At 43.4% G+C, this 18,973-nt stretch overlaps 1 protein-coding gene across 3 annotated transcripts in view; it reads right to left on the minus strand.

The window, feature by feature from the left end:
* Window positions 1-14,700: 14,700 nt before the first annotated feature.
* ephb2b (eph receptor B2b) overlaps window positions 14,701-18,973 on the minus strand; it is a 116,873-nt gene continuing 112,600 nt past the window's right edge. For all 3 annotated transcript variants that reach the window (XM_070958253.1, XM_070958254.1, XM_070958252.1), the window contains exons 14-16: window positions 18,084-18,277; window positions 17,069-17,224; window positions 14,701-15,949 (exon numbers count right to left, since the gene is read on the minus strand). In XM_070958253.1, the coding sequence (XP_070814354.1) occupies window positions 15,841-15,949; window positions 17,069-17,224; window positions 18,084-18,277 (459 nt within the window). In that variant the 3' untranslated portion in view covers window positions 14,701-15,840. The remainder of the gene's footprint in view (window positions 15,950-17,068; window positions 17,225-18,083; window positions 18,278-18,973) is intronic.

Genomic DNA, 18,973 nt, shown 5'->3' on the forward strand with positions numbered 1-18,973 from the left:
AGTCCATCATACCTGCATGTAGATATTTACAGCCTTTATTTGCCAACTCTTGCTTTGCTTTCATGCATCACAGTCTGAAGGTACCAGTGTAACCGTTAACAGGAGGTAGACATCACTTGCATGTAGCAAAACATCCAAGGCCTTCCAGACAGTCCGTAAATAACATCCTCTGCACATCGTCACATGATAACACTCATCTGTAGTCAATCATGGACCGATGGGACGGTGTGACTGCCATGTTAATAATGTCCTCCAATCAATCACTGGAGGAAGTGGAGTGATAACGGCTCGTGTAATGTCACATGGGAGGAGATTAAAAGTGAGCTCTGACCTTTCCTGGATTACACACATAATCTGTTGAGACTGCAGGACACGCCTCGCTGCATCTTAAAATATTCCTCCGGTGTCTCCACCTGAGCAGAGACAGAAGAGGGGGAGAGGACTTTACGTCGCCGCTGACATTTATCAGCCCGCTTTGACTGATGTCCCACATGCCTCCTGTTTCTCCTTGAAGCCCAATTTCAGTTTCGTTTTGTTTGCTGACAAATTTCAGCAGCTCAGACAAGACACCAGTGGATAAGCTGTGGAGTTGTCCGTTTAAACCATTCAGGTAGAAATGCTGCCACTCGCTTTGCTCGCTCTCACAAAATAGAGGGAAATTGCAAGTTGTCTAGACAGGCGGAGACCTTGAAGGGGAATTTGGAGGGTAGACGGCGGTTGACCGGTTGTCAAACACTGCCCCCCTGTGGTGAAATGTGTTGACCTTGCAGCAGAATGTCCTTAGTTAACGCCACTACTCCATCAGATGGAAATATTCTGGGTAAACTGGGATTCATTTTCTGAAAACCGCCCAAAATTCAACCTGATATTGTTTGGAAAGTTTGGGATTTCTGCTGGAATTCAAAAGAAAGCTCTGTGGGTTTGAACTATGACTGATTCAGGTGGATACATGGTTTAAATGCAATAAATAATACCAAGACAAACTTAAGTGTTTTTATACAATAGAAATGTAAATAAACAGGTTCTTGCCAGGCTGAAGTGCACAAAATTGCTGAGGCGACATACTGATAAATTCAGATTTTAAGAGCCACATTGATGAACTGATGTAAAAATGCCCAAATATGTTGTCTTATTTCTCAGTTGAGGCTTTTTCTACCACTTATTAATTTTACATTAGTCTCTTTTTGAGCCTCAGATAATTTACTGTAATGCTACATTGTGCAGCACCTTTAATAGTAATCTTGAGATATTTCAATTTTACAGAATAAAGGGTTTAAGTACTGTATCATGCTCAATGCTAAATGTCTTCTGAAGCTTAATGAATGCATATTTTATAATGTTTGTAAAATGTATAAATGCTCAACAACAGACGTTGATCTGATTTACTTTTCTTCACGTGCATAAAAGAGTCGGGAAAGCATATTAGAGAAAGGTGAAAATGTAAACTTAAATGTTGGAGCTCTAGTTGTATCAGGCTGGTTTTGAACCCACGAGCGCGATACCTGAACCCGGAAATGTTTGGCGAACCAAACAAACACAAATCCAACAGGGACAAGACGAGAGACAATCAGAGACAGAGCGAAGGTAGTTACCGGAGGTGCGGAGATCAGACGAGGAGACGGGAAGGGTCGGTACCGGCAGAGCGAGCCGAGAAACAACGCTGGAGAGTCTTTAATGAAGGCGGACGACAACCTGACGACGGGTGAGCGCGAGGGTGCCGTTTATGTACTGCACTGATTGGAGGTGAGTCTCAGGTGTGCGCCAGGTGATTGGGCAGGTGGGCGGGGTTGAACGGCGAAGAGTGCTGGCTGAGCAGGTGAGCAGAAGAGAGGGAGAGAAGCAGCAGGTGAGAGGCTGAGGAGTGTGACAGGAGAGTGGTTTTATTATCCGTCTGTTTCAGAGAAAGAGTTTAAGGCATCGTTGCGTTATTATTTCAGTATAGCACAATACAGTTTGAATGAACACATTTCCCAATATTTAACTATTTAACCAACATTTAGACTGAAGGAATAAACATCTTTGGACCGTCTAGTAGTGTTTTAAGCTCGGATCAGCATCTTTCCTGACTCTATGCACATTTCCAGATGTGGACAACATGTTAGCAAACCTATGTTTAAATACTTTCTGCTCAGTGTCTGGACGCCTGCTCTCAAGCGTCGTGCAGCTTATCCCATGTCGCACATGTCCATTATGTCTGCTGTGATTGGATCTTGTATTTTCACTGTTTTCTGACTAAACTATGTGTGACTGCAGGCTGTGGCTTGTGACGACAACACTGTCATCAGGTTTGGGATTTCTACCACCAGACTGAAATCGTTTTTTAAAGGTCTAACCATGAGACTAAGACAGACACTTGATGTATGTTTACCGGGTCCGCAATCATCCCAGCGCAGGTGTTTTCACCTGATTGTGGCCTGAAGTGCTTCGAGCCTTCAGCCGACACATTTAGTCAACAGATAGCAGAGTAACAATCACTTCTGGCCTGATGGAGATTGTGTGTTTGGGCGTAAAAAGTTATGTGCTTTCTGGACCTCGACAGACTCAAGAGTGACCTGGTCTTCGTCGGCGAGGAAGGGGAGCAGTGTTCAAAGGTTGTTTAAAGAGGCCCGAGGGACAGACGTATCTTTGTTTTGCACGAATCTGGCGAGTGTCCAGTGAAGAAAATTGATTTCCAACTCTTAAAATGTTTGTCTGTCTTTTTCCAGGAAGGCAGCAGAGTGAGGAGAAAAGCCTCGAGGCACTTGTGTTAATTATTCACCCCGCTGGATTTCCTTCAACGAGGTTGGGCTGCATTTGAGGGCGGGAAACCCCAGAATGTCTGAACGGAAGATGGCTGCCAAACGGTGAAGTTCGCTTCCAGTTTTTATGAATCGGGGAAAGAAATATCCCCCTTCATTAATCCTCCTGCTCATCAAAGTACTTGAGCTCTAAACTGGAACATGTGGCAATGTTTGGGTTGACTCTTGACTTTAAAAAAATATGTTTTCAGAGGACTTCCTTTTTCCTAGTTTAGACAAAATGCCATTAATTAAACGTTTAAATCAAAAGCTTTTGAATTTGTTCCTTACCTGAGCAGTTTCAAGGGTTTCAGTGATTTGGCGACACCTGTGATTACTTATACAGGTCAGGTGATTCTGGGACAGCAAAATAAACATTGTTGTTTTAGTGAAGACCTCATGCAATACTTCAAACTGACCCGCTGAGAGAAAAAAAAAAGCCAAAATGAAAGCTGCTGACATATTTTTGATAGTGCTGCATTTCCTGTGAGTGCTTCATAATAAAAAGCAGTTAAATGCTTTTAATGTGAAGCTGCAGCAGCAGGAAATGTTCAGTTTGCATTAGCAAAATTTAAAACACAGACACTCAGCTTGTAATACTGCAGATATATTAGTACTGCAGTACTTGAATCAGTGGGCCATAGGCTCGATCACCACTGTTATCTGATAAATAGCGACTTAAATAAAGACTTTTCTTTTGGTAACTCTTCTGCTGACTGTAAACTGAATCTCTGTCCTAGTTTCTGAAGGGAAGCTGAAATCCAGGGAGGCTTCCTCTTCTTGTACATAACAAACGTTATACCAGAAGCCAACACCAGGGGGCGCAGTGAACAACTGATTCCTGCCAGCTCCATGCTTCAGTCTGTGTCTGCACAGCTCCCTCTGGAGAAGATAACAAGTATATCCCCGTCAGAATTGGAAATAGCCGTATTTTGATATATGGGATGTGATAGATACTTTATTTCCTTTTTCTGTTCGCATTGTTTTCAGATCAGATTCAATCAATTCTGCAAACCTCAGTCTGGTGTCCCACTTCCTGCTTTCGTTTGTGTTAATGTGAATATTGTGGTTTATGAGGACTTTGGTTTACTTTGTGTTCGAATGAACCCAAAGTCACTCAGTTTCCTCGTACGCCTGGATTCACACCAGTTTTTCTGCGCTGTGTTTTCCCACAGCTGCATATTTATTGTTTTTCTATGTGAAATAAAGTTCAGGTTCTGGAATCTGATCTGACATTTATTTTTGCCGCTTCATCTTCTAACCTTAAACGCACTCGCGGTGAGGATTTGTGTTTTGTCGAGCAGGACCAGCCCGACGCTCTGGCTGTCAGTCACATGGTCACAGACCGACAGGTGACCTCCTCTGTGGATCACCTCCTTCTCTACACTGTGGATCAGATCATCTTGATCAGTAGCCGTAGCATGTTTTCTTACTGCTAAACGTCTCCAAACAAGGATCTAGTCGCTTCTCGTTAGAGGCTGACTGCTCAAACGAAATCCCAAAATGAACCTCACTTTCTGTCAATAAAAATCCATCAAACCAAGTGTGTGCCAGAGCTGTTCCGTTGATTACATTTCAGCCTTTCCCAAAACCGCTCCTCCCATCCACCGCCGCGGCTCGGGAGTCTGCAGTTCTTCATTCCAGGAGCTGATTTCTCTTGCACACATTCAACCACAGAGGGACGTGTAATCACTGAGACCTGCTGCTGCAGTGATTGGATGGAATGAAAACCTGTTGGCTCTCGGCTCTCAGTGACACATGCTGATGAACAGAACCCTCTGCGTCTCGATGATGGCAGTACGCTCAGCTTTGAACGCTGTTCAGTAGCATTGTTCTCATTTGACTTGAGGGAGCCAAAGTGTGAATGTGGCAGATACTGACACAGATTCTGTCATAACAAGGCCTATGAAAACTCATCACAGCAACAATAAACAAGGTGTTAACTGACTGAACTGACCTGACGCAAGAGGGCAAATGTGTAGTGATTCAGCCAAACCAAATAACGTACAAGGGGTAAACGAGATGGACACCAACTATAACTAAATACAAAGGAAAACTAACTAAAGCCAAACCCCCCAGTGACATGGCGGCACATGGTTTGGCCCAATCAGCTGGCTGCAGGATCTAAGTGTCCTCAGCCCTCAGGCCTTTTCGCTGCACCAGCAAGGGAGCTCGCACAATAACCACAGCAATGCAAAGACAAAGAACAAATGATTAACAGAGGAGGAAATTATACCCCGACAGCGCTAACATGTGCACTCCATATAAACAGTATAAGATCAAACAAACGGCGCGGTGTTAATCGTCTGGGTGCGCTGGAGTGCAAATCAAATGGACCTGTGTAGGTGGGAAGCTAATGAGGTGAGAGGGAGGGAATCATGGCTGCCACGGTCTTTCCTTAGGTGAACATGGGGTGTAATGATGGTGCTGAACAGATGATGAAGCTCTTTTTGACGTAAATATAATTGATTTGAAATTGTAGCAAAAGACATAATGTAATGCTCCATCTTCACCACTGGAGGGCAATCAAGACCTTTTCTTGCTAAAGATTTTTTTTTAAACCACACAAACAGTGTTTGAATATTGTCTTTTACATTCACTTCTTTCTTTTTCCCCATGTAATATAAACTAACACCAGACATTATGAATGCAAATGTCAGAATGTGGTGCACAGAAGCAGCAGGGTCTCTATGTGCCACTAGAAACTTTACAGTCAGATGCCTCCCACCGCCTCTCGCCGAGTCTTGCCTCCATTGCTTTGCGCCCTCCTGCTGCTGGAGGCAGAGATGGAGCTCAGCCTAAAACCCGGCGAGCGTTTCACTGCGAGAGGGGAAAGATATCCCCTTTGGTTCTGCCCGACATGATGTGGCATCTGTAGGTTGTGTAACTCAAGTGGAAGGGGAATTAAGAAAAAAAAAGAAAAGGTTCAGGGAGTCTAAAAGCAGTCACAGAGAGTTCACATGTCTCCCTGCATGGCAGTGAAAATGTTCAATGTGCACTTTGATGTTTGTGCTCTGCAGCCACATCTCTTTGATGGTCGCTATCGTGTAGAAAACCTACACGAGCGGCTCAAATGTCCGAGCCATTGCATGTTTTACACACAGGTTGTTTGTGCACCTTTTGCACATGCATGTTCGCATTAATCTGTCGTTAAACTCTGCAGCGAACTGAGCACTTAAACGCTCCTCAGCTGCACTGCAACATGAAGGCATCAGGACGCATTCTCCTGGATGTTTTTGAGGACACAGCTTGCCAATTTATTCCCATTAACACCAACAAATCTGTTGTCTGGCCTTGAATGATGGATTCTGCTTAAAAGTTGCTCCGAGCTCCCTGCCAAGGCGGAACGGTACGGATCAAACGTGGTTTTTATTTACAACCAAGGTCTCCTGCAAGGTCCAAATTAACCTCTCAGTCTTATTTACTGTACCTGCTGGCCTGTATTAAGCAGAGTCTGAGTCCTGTTAGAGCTGGATGTAATTCTCCGTACCCTGAGCCCAGATGTCCAGATTTCTTGGACGCATTAATTCATCAATCCTGGCAAAGGGTCTTTTCGCAGTCTGTGCTGCATTAGCCACTGTCTCGTAAGTCTCTTAAAATCTGGCTCCTGGGGTCGAACTTTTGAGCTTCTTGCCAATTAAGGGCACTTGTATGGTAAGCAGATCCATTCCTCCCATGCCCGGAGGAATCACTATGTCTTATTTCATTCTGATTCCACTTTCCATCATGTTTTGGGAGCGGGACATGATGTAAATGGCTTTTGACAGTTCTGACCCATTTGGAGGTCTTTCCACACAACATGAACCGGTGAACTCCTCCTCACTCACTCGCATCGACCTTAATGTCCTCGCCGGCCACATACAGTTTTTCATCTCACAGCCGCCATTACGGAAAATCTGCAGTGACCTCCTGCGTCCCAGACTGCACGGGGAATGAGGACGTTTGCCGTCACGCCGTCAGACGGATCAGCAGCTACCAACCAGGTGGACGGTCATCAAACCTTAAAACATGCCATGCTGTAAGCTGAACACATGCTGTTTACAACTCTGACCGCACCGTTTTCTAATAGCGAATACTTGTTTGTTATTGATTAACGTCTGTATGTTAAGAACTTATAACTGCTAATAAGCATTTATTAATGCTTCATAGATCAGTAATAACATCTTCATCTGAGCAAATCCTGTTGGTTTATGTTTATTCTCCTCCAACATCACTTTTTATTTTATCTTTTTATCGTTTTTTAATTCGTGACAAAGACCCTGCCAACAGACCACCTGACCACTTAACTTCTGGAAAGTGCTGCAGCCCATCTGGACTAAAATCCATCTATTAACAATTTATTAACATTTCCAACTGCTGACTTGATGGTTTATTAGAAAGTGAGAAACTCATAACTCTTCATTATTACTGAATTGCTCATTTTGGGTTAGTTTGGTCCAGATTTTGGTCCAGATGCTCCGCAGTTGTTTTTCAGAAGTGGTAAAACTGATGGAAAGTGGGGAATTGGTTCACCATCAATTACTGCTTTTTTTTTTACTTCAAACAGTATTTTGATGAAGTTTCTAAAGTATTTCCTAATAGTCATCCCGACTCAGTGTTTTGGTGATATTTATCTTTAATTTGCTTTGAAGGATTATATGGTTCTTTATAAGTGATGGGTGGAAATGTTTAAGAGTCGTGGGCTTGTAAAACGCTTTCAGAAATCCAACTGGATCAATTCAAAGACACAAAAGACATTTTACAAATCAAAGTCCGTGTGAGGCCGTCAGCTGTATGTGTAATGGCACGCTGTAAAATGACAACAATATTACAATTTTAATGAAAAATAAAAATCATTAATTATGCTAAAAGCATTTTTCTATATGGAAGTCTAATAGAAAGACAGTTAAGACTGAACCAACAACAGCAGCACTTTAATTCAGCCACCGTGGAAAACCGACCAATCACATCTCTGCATGGCAGCACATATATTCATACACACGCAGTAAATATACACATCAGCACTAGAAGAAAGAAATATATATCAGTAGCAAAATAAACACAATAATTTAAAATAACTCAATACAGAATTAACCTCAACATACTCTATAAATATGTGATATATACTGCATGTATCTTTAGAATATAAGAATATACTGGAATGTATTATAATGTTGACATGAAGTGAAAAATGTACGTGCTAAGATGTTTAATTTAAAAAAGTAAAGTCACAAATACACACAGACACAGACACACACACACACACACACACACACACACACACACACACACACACACACACACACACACACACACACACATATACATACATATATAAAGAGTATTCAGATCTTGTACTTGTAGTAAAAGTAGCAGCAGTACCACAGAGCAGAAACCCTCTGCTACATTCTGTGACGTATTCAGTTTTTAACTTCAGTAAAAGTAGAAAAGTATTTGTAAACACACTTAAAGAAGCAAAAGTAAAAGTAGTCATTATGCATCAGAATAATCTAGAATAAATTACTGGATTAAATTAGTGATGCTCTTAATGTGTAAACAAATTTATCATGAAAAAAAATTAACTACTTTATAAACTTCATCTGCTGGTTAGCTTGTAAAGATCTCCTTGGGATCAATAAAATTTGCTCTTAATTAATAATATTCCATCATAATTTATGTGTTAATTTTTTTTTATATTATTCATCTGCAAAGAAACAAGCAAATTAAAGTTATCAAATAAATGCTGTGCAGTGAATATTGCAGTATTTTCCTGTGAAATGTAGTGGAGTTGAAGGGTAAAGCAGTAAATTGGAAATACTTAAGTAAAGTACAAGAATGTACTTCAGTACTTGAGTGAAGGCGCTTTCCACCAGGACGCCTCTGACGGTCTGTTTGTCAGTGATTTCTGTCTGTGCTTGTTTATCGTCTTCAGACTCAGCAGAGCAGAGTGAGGTGGGCTCAGGGCCGCAGCTATGAATTATGGGCCGTACGAAGAGGAGGCGACACCTGTTCAAATCACCTTTCCTCAGACATGATGAGCCCTGGGCTTCCCTACCTGCCTGCATTGCTACTGTTTGACATTCAATCAGTCACATGACGCTCTCTGACCCCCTCACACACTCTTTTCCTCCCCGGCTACACGGTGCGACCCTCGGAGCTCAGATGACGGCCCTCTCCCGGTTGGTTCCCATGCTCGGCCCGCGCTGGGCCCTGAGCCATCAAGGTGTAGGAAGGTGGGGGGACTCACGGGTGGTCGAGAAGTAGAAAGGGATGCCAACGGGGTCCCCCCACCTCCGCTGAACTCCTGAACCCCCTCCTCTCCTGCACACGGGGTAAACCTTTTAACACGTGCCATTCTCCGCCGGGTCAGCCGGGGGTCCCCAGCCTTTCACACGTCGGCCGCTAATGAGGTTTCAAAATCTCAGAGCGAGGTGAAGGGAGTCTGACCTCCACTCAAGAAACTTAGCCGTGGAGAGACGGCGGCACTGTTGGTCAAATCACTTCTGACATAAAACCGCAGAACAATGTGCAGCAGTCTGGCTGCGGGGATACACTGAGAGAAGTGACGCTCGCTCAGTTGCTCAGTTTGACCTAAAAAATTATCTACGCTGCTTTCTGGTAAGTCCAACATGATGTGTGCCGTATGCAATGTGGCGTTTGTGGATTGTGATAAAAATTCTTGTATGCAATTCATTCAATTATTTACTCCAGGAATTTGTATGCTGCAGCCAGCTTTTAGCGTTGGTGTACTAGCGTGGGAATCACAACCCTGGGGCTCTGGGAGCCAAATCCAGAGAGCTGTGCAGCATCTTTCAGGACGGTTGCATAAATGTTGCATCCTCGCAGAGCTACAGGAATCTGGCTCAGTCGTTTTTGGAGGTCGAATGTAAGCTGAAAACAAAATGTTCTGCTTGTAAAAGTTGTAATACTGGAAGCTTAATAATGTCCTTTTCATTTTTAATCAAAAAACCTCTTAAAACATAGATTTGGTATTTTTAAATGATGGGAAGCTCCACTGACATGCACTGTTCTGATCTGCAAAGGCAGAGCGACGTGAAGCTGAGACAAAAAGAGGCAGAAAGTTTCCAGTCTGGCTGTCAAACTCCAAAACAGACAGATAGAAACTTTTTACGCCGTTTAAGGTTGATTTATTTTACCACAAAAATCTCTGCCGTGCAACCTGCACAATGCCTAAAACTGCTGCACTCTTCCTTTGAATAATATACAAGCAGAAAATTTATCTACAGACAAAACGTAGTTCTTTCAGCTTTCCTCCATTTCCATCTGAAGTATTTTAAAAAGTTGTGATTGAATTACAGCCCGTAGCTCATGAGAATTAAATGTTTTGCAGCGTGTGTGTGTGTGTGTGTGTGTGTGTGTGTGTGTGTGTGTGTGTGTGTGTGTGTGTGTGTGTATGTCTTCCTCTTTACCACTAATATTCAGTGAAATCAGTTCAACAAAGTTTTTATTTAAGTTTGTGAAATAAAGGTAGAATATGTCAGTTAGCCAATTCACATAAAATCTAGATAAAAAAAAAAGTTGGGCTAATTTAGTTTTAGCTTTACGCTAACCAAGGCTAGCTCACATGCTAGCTTTAACATGCTAATGCTAACAGTTAACTCTCTGACTTCGGCTGTTTGGTTTCTCTGTGGCAAAGAGTACAAGATGTGCCAAGAGATCAGAAGTCCAGCGATCACCGGGCCAGCGTGCCATTTCAGCTCTGTTTAGTAGTTTCTGCAAATTTAAAGCTGTTTCCTCAGAAATTAAATATTCATGTGGCATTGTGCTTTTATATGGTTAAACTGTCAAAAGGGCAGATTCTGGAACATTAACGCAATTTTGACCAAATATGTTAAATGTTAAATAAGTTAATACAATGTAATACAATAATAATGTTGCATTTACTTAAATTTTACCACAAAAAAACAAAACAATTATAAAAATTATAAAATAATTCAAATGAGCTAATTTACAGCAGTTATTTCTTGTTGCCTTTCTCTTGGTGTTAAAATGTCATTTAGGCCAAACAGCTGTGATGTCGTCATGTTTTTGTTCTGTGTCTTTCAATTAAAACTCTTTCTGATTAAACTTAAATCACCAGTTGTTTGTTTTATGCTAAACATTAGCAGTGGCCACATTTTCTCATGTTTGTGATGCCACAGGTTTCACATCACCGTCCTAAAATTTACAGTAAATAAAAAATAATAATAAAACTATCAAATTTTAGGTTTTCAATAAAAAACCCCCCAATAAAGTACAAACTACTCATCACTGTTTTATAACAGATCTTATTTTTTATTGAGGAGAGTCAAGTTGGGCTTTCCATTTTTAGAAAATAAACCAATGACAATATTACAAATAATGAAATTGTTACATCATTCACAGGGTTACAGTCAATATACATTTATACAGAAATACAGGATCTCCCACATCAGTCACAGTGGTCTGAACCGGCACTGGTCTACAATGTGGACTTTAAAGGACCGGGGAACACTTGAAGATCCCCCGCCTGTACTAACCAACAGCCAGAGTGGTAGTGGGAGGGGGGGCTCGGGGGCAGGGAGGGGGCAACAGAGGGGGAACACAGGGTCATAGAGGGGAACACAGGTGGTGGGGTGCCGCAGTGGGACGAAAGTTTGTCCAACAGAGGGAAGGAAAGACGCAGGCTTGTTCTGAGCAGCAGCCGGCGTTTGTCCATCAGCGGCCTGCTGAAGTGTCCTGAACGCTGCTGCAACATTCACAGCCCATGTGCACCTGAAAACGTCAATGTCAGCAAGCTACATTTGACCACCACAGCAGTAGAGGGCGCTCTGGTGCTTCGTGCCGCCCACGTTAAACAGGAGCCATTTTCTGTCTTCCACGACAGGAGGCAGACCTCTCTGGCCGTGCTGGAGTTGGGCGGCGTTCAAACGCAGCCCAGTGGGTACAGCCTGGCACAGCTCGTGTTTATGCACACTATCATGTAACAGTAACACTGAGACTTAACGGTTTTCCTCCCTCCTTCAAAAATTGGCACACGGTGAGGGCAGGACTGAGTGTTTCTCTTTTTTTTTTTTAAACTCGGCTTCACAGATGTAAGAGGAGAAAGTACAGCGTGTTGTGCTGAAAAGCTGCAGTAGGCAAACGTTGTGTGAAACCATCACGAGAGTCACGACCACGCTGCGTCTACTTAAATTTCCAGAGGAAAACTGTAAAAAAGTTTTAACTAGAGAAGCTGGAGTCTGCATGTAGGGGATGGCATATTTCAGGCGCCGTAAAACTTTGCAATAAAACTCCATATGAAAAGTTAAATAATGCAAATTGTTTCTGGGAACAGAAGAAAACAATCGCTTTAAAAGGGGGAATGAATGGTAAAGGACACACATGCCTATCTGACACACAGCGGATTTCAATTCTTCAGATGTATCTGACTGCGCTTCTGCACTGTCATTTACGGTAATGGACAATAGTTTCACTTAATTAAATATTCAATTTGATTCCAGAGAGGTGATAAAAGGATAATCAGCATAAAATTTTCTTTAAAAATGCCCTCCATAAAAATTGCCCCAGATGAATTAGTAACTTGGTTTCTATACATTTTTATCAGATATCTGGGTTTTCCACAGCTTGGGCTTTGGTGTGAGGAAAGCAGCCGGTCTGCTGTTGAAAACGAAGTCGGAATCACTCCAAACACTCGACATAAGTGCGTCTTCTCCTGCTATCATCGCTCAGCTTGAACTGCAACAATACGTCTCTTTTGTACCGTCGAAATCATAAGATACACAAACACTTCATGCGGCGCCTTCGAACGCTCCACATTCAATCAAAGGGTGGTCTTAAACTCTTTCAGATGAAATGGAAAACAACAAACTAATCCTTCAGAAGGAGCTCAACAAAGAGTATTCTCTTAGCGGCAAGAAAACACTGACTGTGTGCGACATAAAGTCAGCTTCAGCACTATTTAATGTCTGGTAGAAGCACTTCCTCCCACCATGTTTAAGGTAGTTCCTCCATGCAGAGTTCAAGGATAATTGCTTGATTAATGACTCAAAGTCTTGGCAGCTTCGATGGCCAAGCGTCTGAATGCGCTTTAATGGGGGTCGGAGCAGAAACTCGCCAGCCTCACGTATTCTTTACGGTCTCGAACAACATTAAGTGTTTTTCCTGACGACGGAACATTTTGCCGCACCGTGAGAAGACGTACAGCCTCGCGACGTAAAACTGATGAGCTGTGAGGCATTGAGAAATGGAAAAGGAAGACGGTCTAAAGCTCGGTTAAAAAGCAAACTGTGTGTTGGCATCGGTGGCATTTAGGTCACAGCATCACTTCTCACTCGCCTCTCAGTTATGACTAACAGCTCATGATTCTCTTCCTCCAGTTTCATATGTTAGAAAAGCTTCCAGGGAAATATTGGTTGTGATGTGTTGCACTGCAGATGAAAATAACCAAGCGGAGGATTACGGAGCATAAAGAGAGTAAAAATCCTTCCATTCCTGGCTGTAGATTCTCTGGACAGCCGGGGATAATGAAAGGTAAGATGACGGGGGTGGAGGTTTGTCGCTCAGTTGAACCACGGCTTTGGTGCTCCAGCTGTGTGGAGTGACAACACAAAACTCAGCCCGAGTCTGCAGATTTGGTACGAGCCAACATGGCAGCGTTGTCCAGTCTGGAGGAATCTGTTTTTTGTTTTTTTTTTAATTTCAGGCAGCATCGGGACAAGACAAGACACAACGGCCCCACTGATGAGCATCAGTTCGCCTGCCGCTGTTGGCGCTTTTAAACTCGCCGAGACGAGAGCAGACAACTGCTGAAAGCCGACTGCGTGGAGATCAGTGGGAGCGGCAGACAGGTGGCTGACAGGCATGTGTGTGATCAAGGGGAGCGAGAGGGAATCAGTGCCTGGACAGAGCGGCTGTGGTCAGGGCGCGGCCGCCCCGCTGCGACCGGACACATCTTACCGATGGCTCACAGCTGGACGTCCATGTCTGGCTGTCAGGTCTCGGAGCGGAGCCCAGCAGGAGCTCTGCGGTGCTGATATCGTTTACCGGCTGTGTACATAACCCCACGCCTGATCCGCCGTCTCCAGCGAATCACTGCATTGCTACTAACTCCGTCTTTCCCCTCACAACCTTTACGCCAGGTTACAGATGACAACACAAACAATGATTGACAGCACTGTACTCATGAGACAGTATTGTTCACAGGAAACCATACAATAAATGCATATACTGTCTATCAAATGAAAGTAAAGCCCCGTCACAGGGAAACGCTGGATATCTACATGGTTCTGTGCACCAACATGATTCACGTTTCAAAATAAATGTCATTGATGGAAGATCCAGAGTGTTTGTTGGAGTCAAACAGTCGACTCAGTGCAGGAAATAAACTAAAAGTGATAATAATAATAATAATAATAAGTCAATAATATCCATACAGAAATTGCAAAAATATAACACGTTGCAGTTCTGTTTTTGATTCAGCAAACGCCAGATTGTGCAGTCTATTCATGACTGTGTGTGTGTGTGTGTGTGTGTGTGTGTGTGTGTGTGTGTGTGTGTATGTGTAAAATAACCATGTGCGGTATCAGAACTTCAACACTTTAAACATAAAAATGTCTTTTCAAAAGGAAAACTGGAAGAAGGAAGAAACGCTGAAGATAATGCAGCCACATTATAATCTGCAAAGTGTGTCAAATCCAAGCTCTTACCAAACAGAGTTCTAGTAATTGCAGCAAATCAAAGCACTGTGAAATTAACCACTCGCTCAGCATGCTATCAAACACGAGTCCCGACCGGAGCCGCTGCGTCTTTGTGCATGTGGCGCGCACGTGCAACATGTGCAGAGAGATGAACGACGTGAAGGAACAGAACATACTGGATGCATGTGGATGTAAACAGTAGAACCTGTTTCTTTTTGCGTGAATCTATGTTGGCAGTTCTTCTTTTCCACTTTTTTTTTTTTTTTCACAGAATTAGGAAAGAAACCGGTGAGAGGAAGTGGAATCCTCCCCGCGGTCAGTTCCGCCGCTCCTGAGCCGATCGATCGGAGCGGTTTCTGAGACGTCGCGGCGCGGCAGGTCGAGTGCATCTGATATGTACAGTACAGGATCATGATCGGGGTGCAAAGAGTTCTATTTGGCAAGCTGTGAGCGTTTCACTGCGAAGGAAAGAAAACGGACTCGTCGTTTTGTCTACAGTGAGAGGAAGCATGGTGAGACGGAATCTTCATCACAAAATTTCACACAATATAGAAAATTACTTGCAATGAGAAAAAAACTTTTTCTTTTTCGTGAGCGTTGATTTCACTGTGTGAACCGTCAGTCTGAGCGAAGGTGTTTTTGACATCAGTCTATGCCAAAACTTGTCCATTTCATGGTTTTTTCATGTGTTTTCTCTCCTGGGGAAACAGCTGGGAGCGCACGGCGGCTCCCTCGGCCTCCTCTGCAGTTTGCCTCTCAGAAGGCCACAGAGGACGTTGTGTTTCCTCATGATGTCCAAAATTCAAAACGGCAAAGACAATATATCCACACTTTTGTTGAGGATGGCCTCGTCTCCTCAGCTCTTCCTTGTTTTCTTTTTTTTTTGTTGCCCTTTTAAAGGGTAGCTTTCCTACTCAGTTCTTCTAGTGTACAACCTTATATCATCTATAAATTTAGATATACTCCTTGCCTTTTCTCAGTTTTTCTTTTTTTTTCTTTAAAAAATTCTTTACAAAATTATCAGAACAAACAAACCAAAAAAAAAAGAAAAAAAAAGTCCAACATCAAATGAAAATTGGTGGAAGATTGAAAAATGTGTTGCTGGTCACTTCTAACCTCCCGTGTTTCTGGCTCCAAAGGTGGGTCGGCTGTGGGCCCTCTGATGCCTCATCATGTGGACTTTTGTTTCCGCGCCTCTCCACAGCTGATCCCAAGGATGGAGGGAGAGTCAGGGTGAGGGGATAAGAGGAGGAGAGAGGGAAGTGGAGAGGGGAACGGGGGACGAATGGTAGTCCGGTGGGAAGACCAGACACACTGTAATGCGAAAAAACATCCACTCCATCCTCCACACCCAGAGCCCTGCACCCCAACCGCCTTCTTTTTCCCCTCTGCTCCGCCCGGGAGGGTCAAACCTCCACCGACTGGATCTGGTTCATCTGTGCCCGCATCATCTGGACGCTGTTGAGGATCTTCTTTTGATGGCCCGCTAACGTCACACCAACCCTCAGGATGTCCCTGTGAGGAGAGAGCGAAGCGGACGTCATGCTGATGTTACCACAGACTCCAAACAGTTCAGCGGAACCTCTGCCGAGGTCTGTCTGTGTATCTAATCTATCATAATATAACGCCACAACATATGGAGGCACGACGAGGAGGCTAGCAGGAAAAACAGCTGAAAAAAATTGTGATGACTGAAAACTGAGATGACAGTAAAGTAACAGGCATGAAACACTGTCACTTGGCAGAGAAACAGCTGCGTGTTCATCCGTCTTTGAGGCCGTGAAGCTTAAATAATCACAGAAAAACGTTTGAATACCAGTTTAGAGTATTTTTCTGTGACTAATGTCCCTGACTCATGTGGTAAACCCCACCCATCTCATGCCACCAAAACAAACGCTAAGATTACAAATTCACAACATCTCATTGACTCACATCTATTGTAGACTCATCGTTCACCGCTGAGGTCATGCGTTATACAAAAACGCCAAAAATAAACAGGAAGTTCCACTTTGTATCGAGGTAGCGGCATCAGCTCCAAACACGATCGTGCACTCGCTGTTTATCAAACTGTTTCTTATCCACAAGACAATGGAATTCCTCTCCTGATTCTGAATCTCAGCAGTGATCACGCTTATTGGATTACACATTACCGTCTGCTTTGTTCAAAGAACTGAAGCTCGACATCTCCGTGGGCTAATCTCTGGCTCATGATCCCGTTATCCACAGACAGGAAATGATTTTTATCGGTTTCTCTACAGGTGGGATTCCTAACGTGATTATATCTTGTGCGTCTGGATGATTGAACTCCTAATATTTTGGCTAACCAACTTCAAGTTACAACGTTTTCCCCTCAATCCCTAAACTGAGGTCAAAGGGAGGCCTGCTGAACATGTGGCAGAGAATAAAGGCGCTGTTATGGCTCCCAACCATTGTGCCCACTGCTCAGCTTTGCAAATGCACCATTATGACCTGCTAATTACATGCAGTGCGGCTAGCGTCTTTTATAACAGGCCGGAGGCAAAGTCTGGTGCTCGTTCATCTTTTAGGGATATACGACACTCTGCAAACCCGCCTCACGAGGTCATTTTCTTTACGCCTACTGGGCCAAGAGCGTCAGGAATCATCAGCACTTACTCCATGGTCATCTGGGACACCACATCAAACGTAGTAAAGTCAGCGCTGGCAAAATTGTCTTTGTACTGGCCCATCTTGATGGCATCCAGCCACTCGTCCACAGTGCTGAAGCTGGAGAAGTCTGGGATGCTGCGGTCCAGAAGAGGGAGGTGAACACTGAGGGGAACACAAGCAGGAGACATTAAGAGTAATGATAATACGAAGTGGCAGATCTAACATCATAGTCAGTCTGGACCACCTGCGTATGATTCAAACATGAATTATTACATTACATTTTCAAAAGGCTCGACAGAACTTAGAGAATCCCACTGGTCTTATCCATGAACCAACATTTTCCAAACTGATTCCTCATAAAGTGTATTTTCCAAATGAAGTGATAGGCTTCAGGGAGCCAATATATCCACTCAGTGTCTGTGGAAAATCTGGCCCTCGGTCCTGCGCTCCACCACAAATGAAAGTACAGACAGGGATAATGGAAATCAGTAAACCCCGGCTCTCAGAGGAAACTAACACCCAGAGCAGAGACGCTTCAAAATGTTTTGTTTTGAAAATTGCACAACTGCTTCAAATCCAGGTTTCGCCCAAAGCGTTCGTGGGAAGGATCTGATCTATCAAACCAAAAGGCTTTAATTTACATAACCGCTCGGCGCCAGGAGAAACAAGAGACACTGTGTTCGGAAAAAAGTGAACTGTGCCACGGATGGCACTGCAGCAGGAATATGAATTTCCTGTTAGAAAGAGGAAAGCCTTTACACCGACAGACAATCAGATGCATAATATTGTTCTAGATGTTATCCACGTCAGTCTGAAGTGATGCTAAAACCAAAGGCCTGTGTTGTGGGAGGACTGCAGAGACGAGATAAAACACACATGCAGATACCACACAGAGAGCGAATACTGAAGCACTACTCTATACCATATGTTACGGCTGCGAGTATTACTGGCAGACAATGCAAATGCGACCAAATCTCATGAAACAAACTTAATTGAAATCATCCGCCTTCCTGGCACTCACCCTGAAGATAACGGGGTCATGGCCTTCAGCGTGTTGGGATTGCGGATCATCTTGTCGAGGTTGTTGACGATCTGACTGAATTTGGGCCGGTTGTTGCGGTCCTTTTGCCAGCAGTCCAACATGAGCTGGTGCAGCGCGCTGGGACAGTCCATGGGTGGAGGAAGCCGGTAGTCCTGCTCTATGGCGTTGATGACCTGCAGGGGGAGACACAGATCTCTAAGGGTTGCTACGAGGCTCTACAAAAAAGGAGATCGATAGATGGAGACGGTGCTCGACCCAGTGGTGGAAGAAGTGCTCAGTAACTTTGCCTGAGTAAAAGTCCTGCATTCAATATCCTACTGAAGTTAAAGCATAAAATCACTGGCAAAATATCCTTTAATTATCAAAATAAAAGCAGTTGTTCGGCTGTAAAACAGGCCTGATATTATAGTTTACGTTATTAGATCATTAATAGTGATGCATCAGTTGTAGCTGGCTGAGATGGAGGTATTTTAACTACTTTATATACATCTGGGGTCACAAGATAGAGCGAAGGAGTCAGGATTTATTTGGACTTCTCCTTAAGCATTCTTTGTGAAATATTTACTTTATTCAAATGAAACCATGTGAGAGGTTTGGAGGATAAAAGTATCTTTGATGGGACTGCTAACAACTCACATCTGAAACATGACAACAGGCCCCAAGCCCCCAAGACTACTTCTTTTGTAAAGAGTCGCCAACCAAGAGGATTAAGAAGCACTCGTTTGCTCTTAAACAATATGATGTTTTCTAAGATTGTCACATTTTATATTTAAAATCTTAGCCTGAAAAGTCACTTGTAACTATAGCAGTGGCATAAATAAAGTGAAGGACCACAGAGGTACAACAGTGCATAAAGTGGGAACACTAAA

Source organism: Chaetodon trifascialis, chromosome 3, assembly GCF_039877785.1.
Source record: "Chaetodon trifascialis isolate fChaTrf1 chromosome 3, fChaTrf1.hap1, whole genome shotgun sequence".
Taxonomy (NCBI): Eukaryota; Metazoa; Chordata; class Actinopteri; order Chaetodontiformes; family Chaetodontidae; genus Chaetodon; species Chaetodon trifascialis.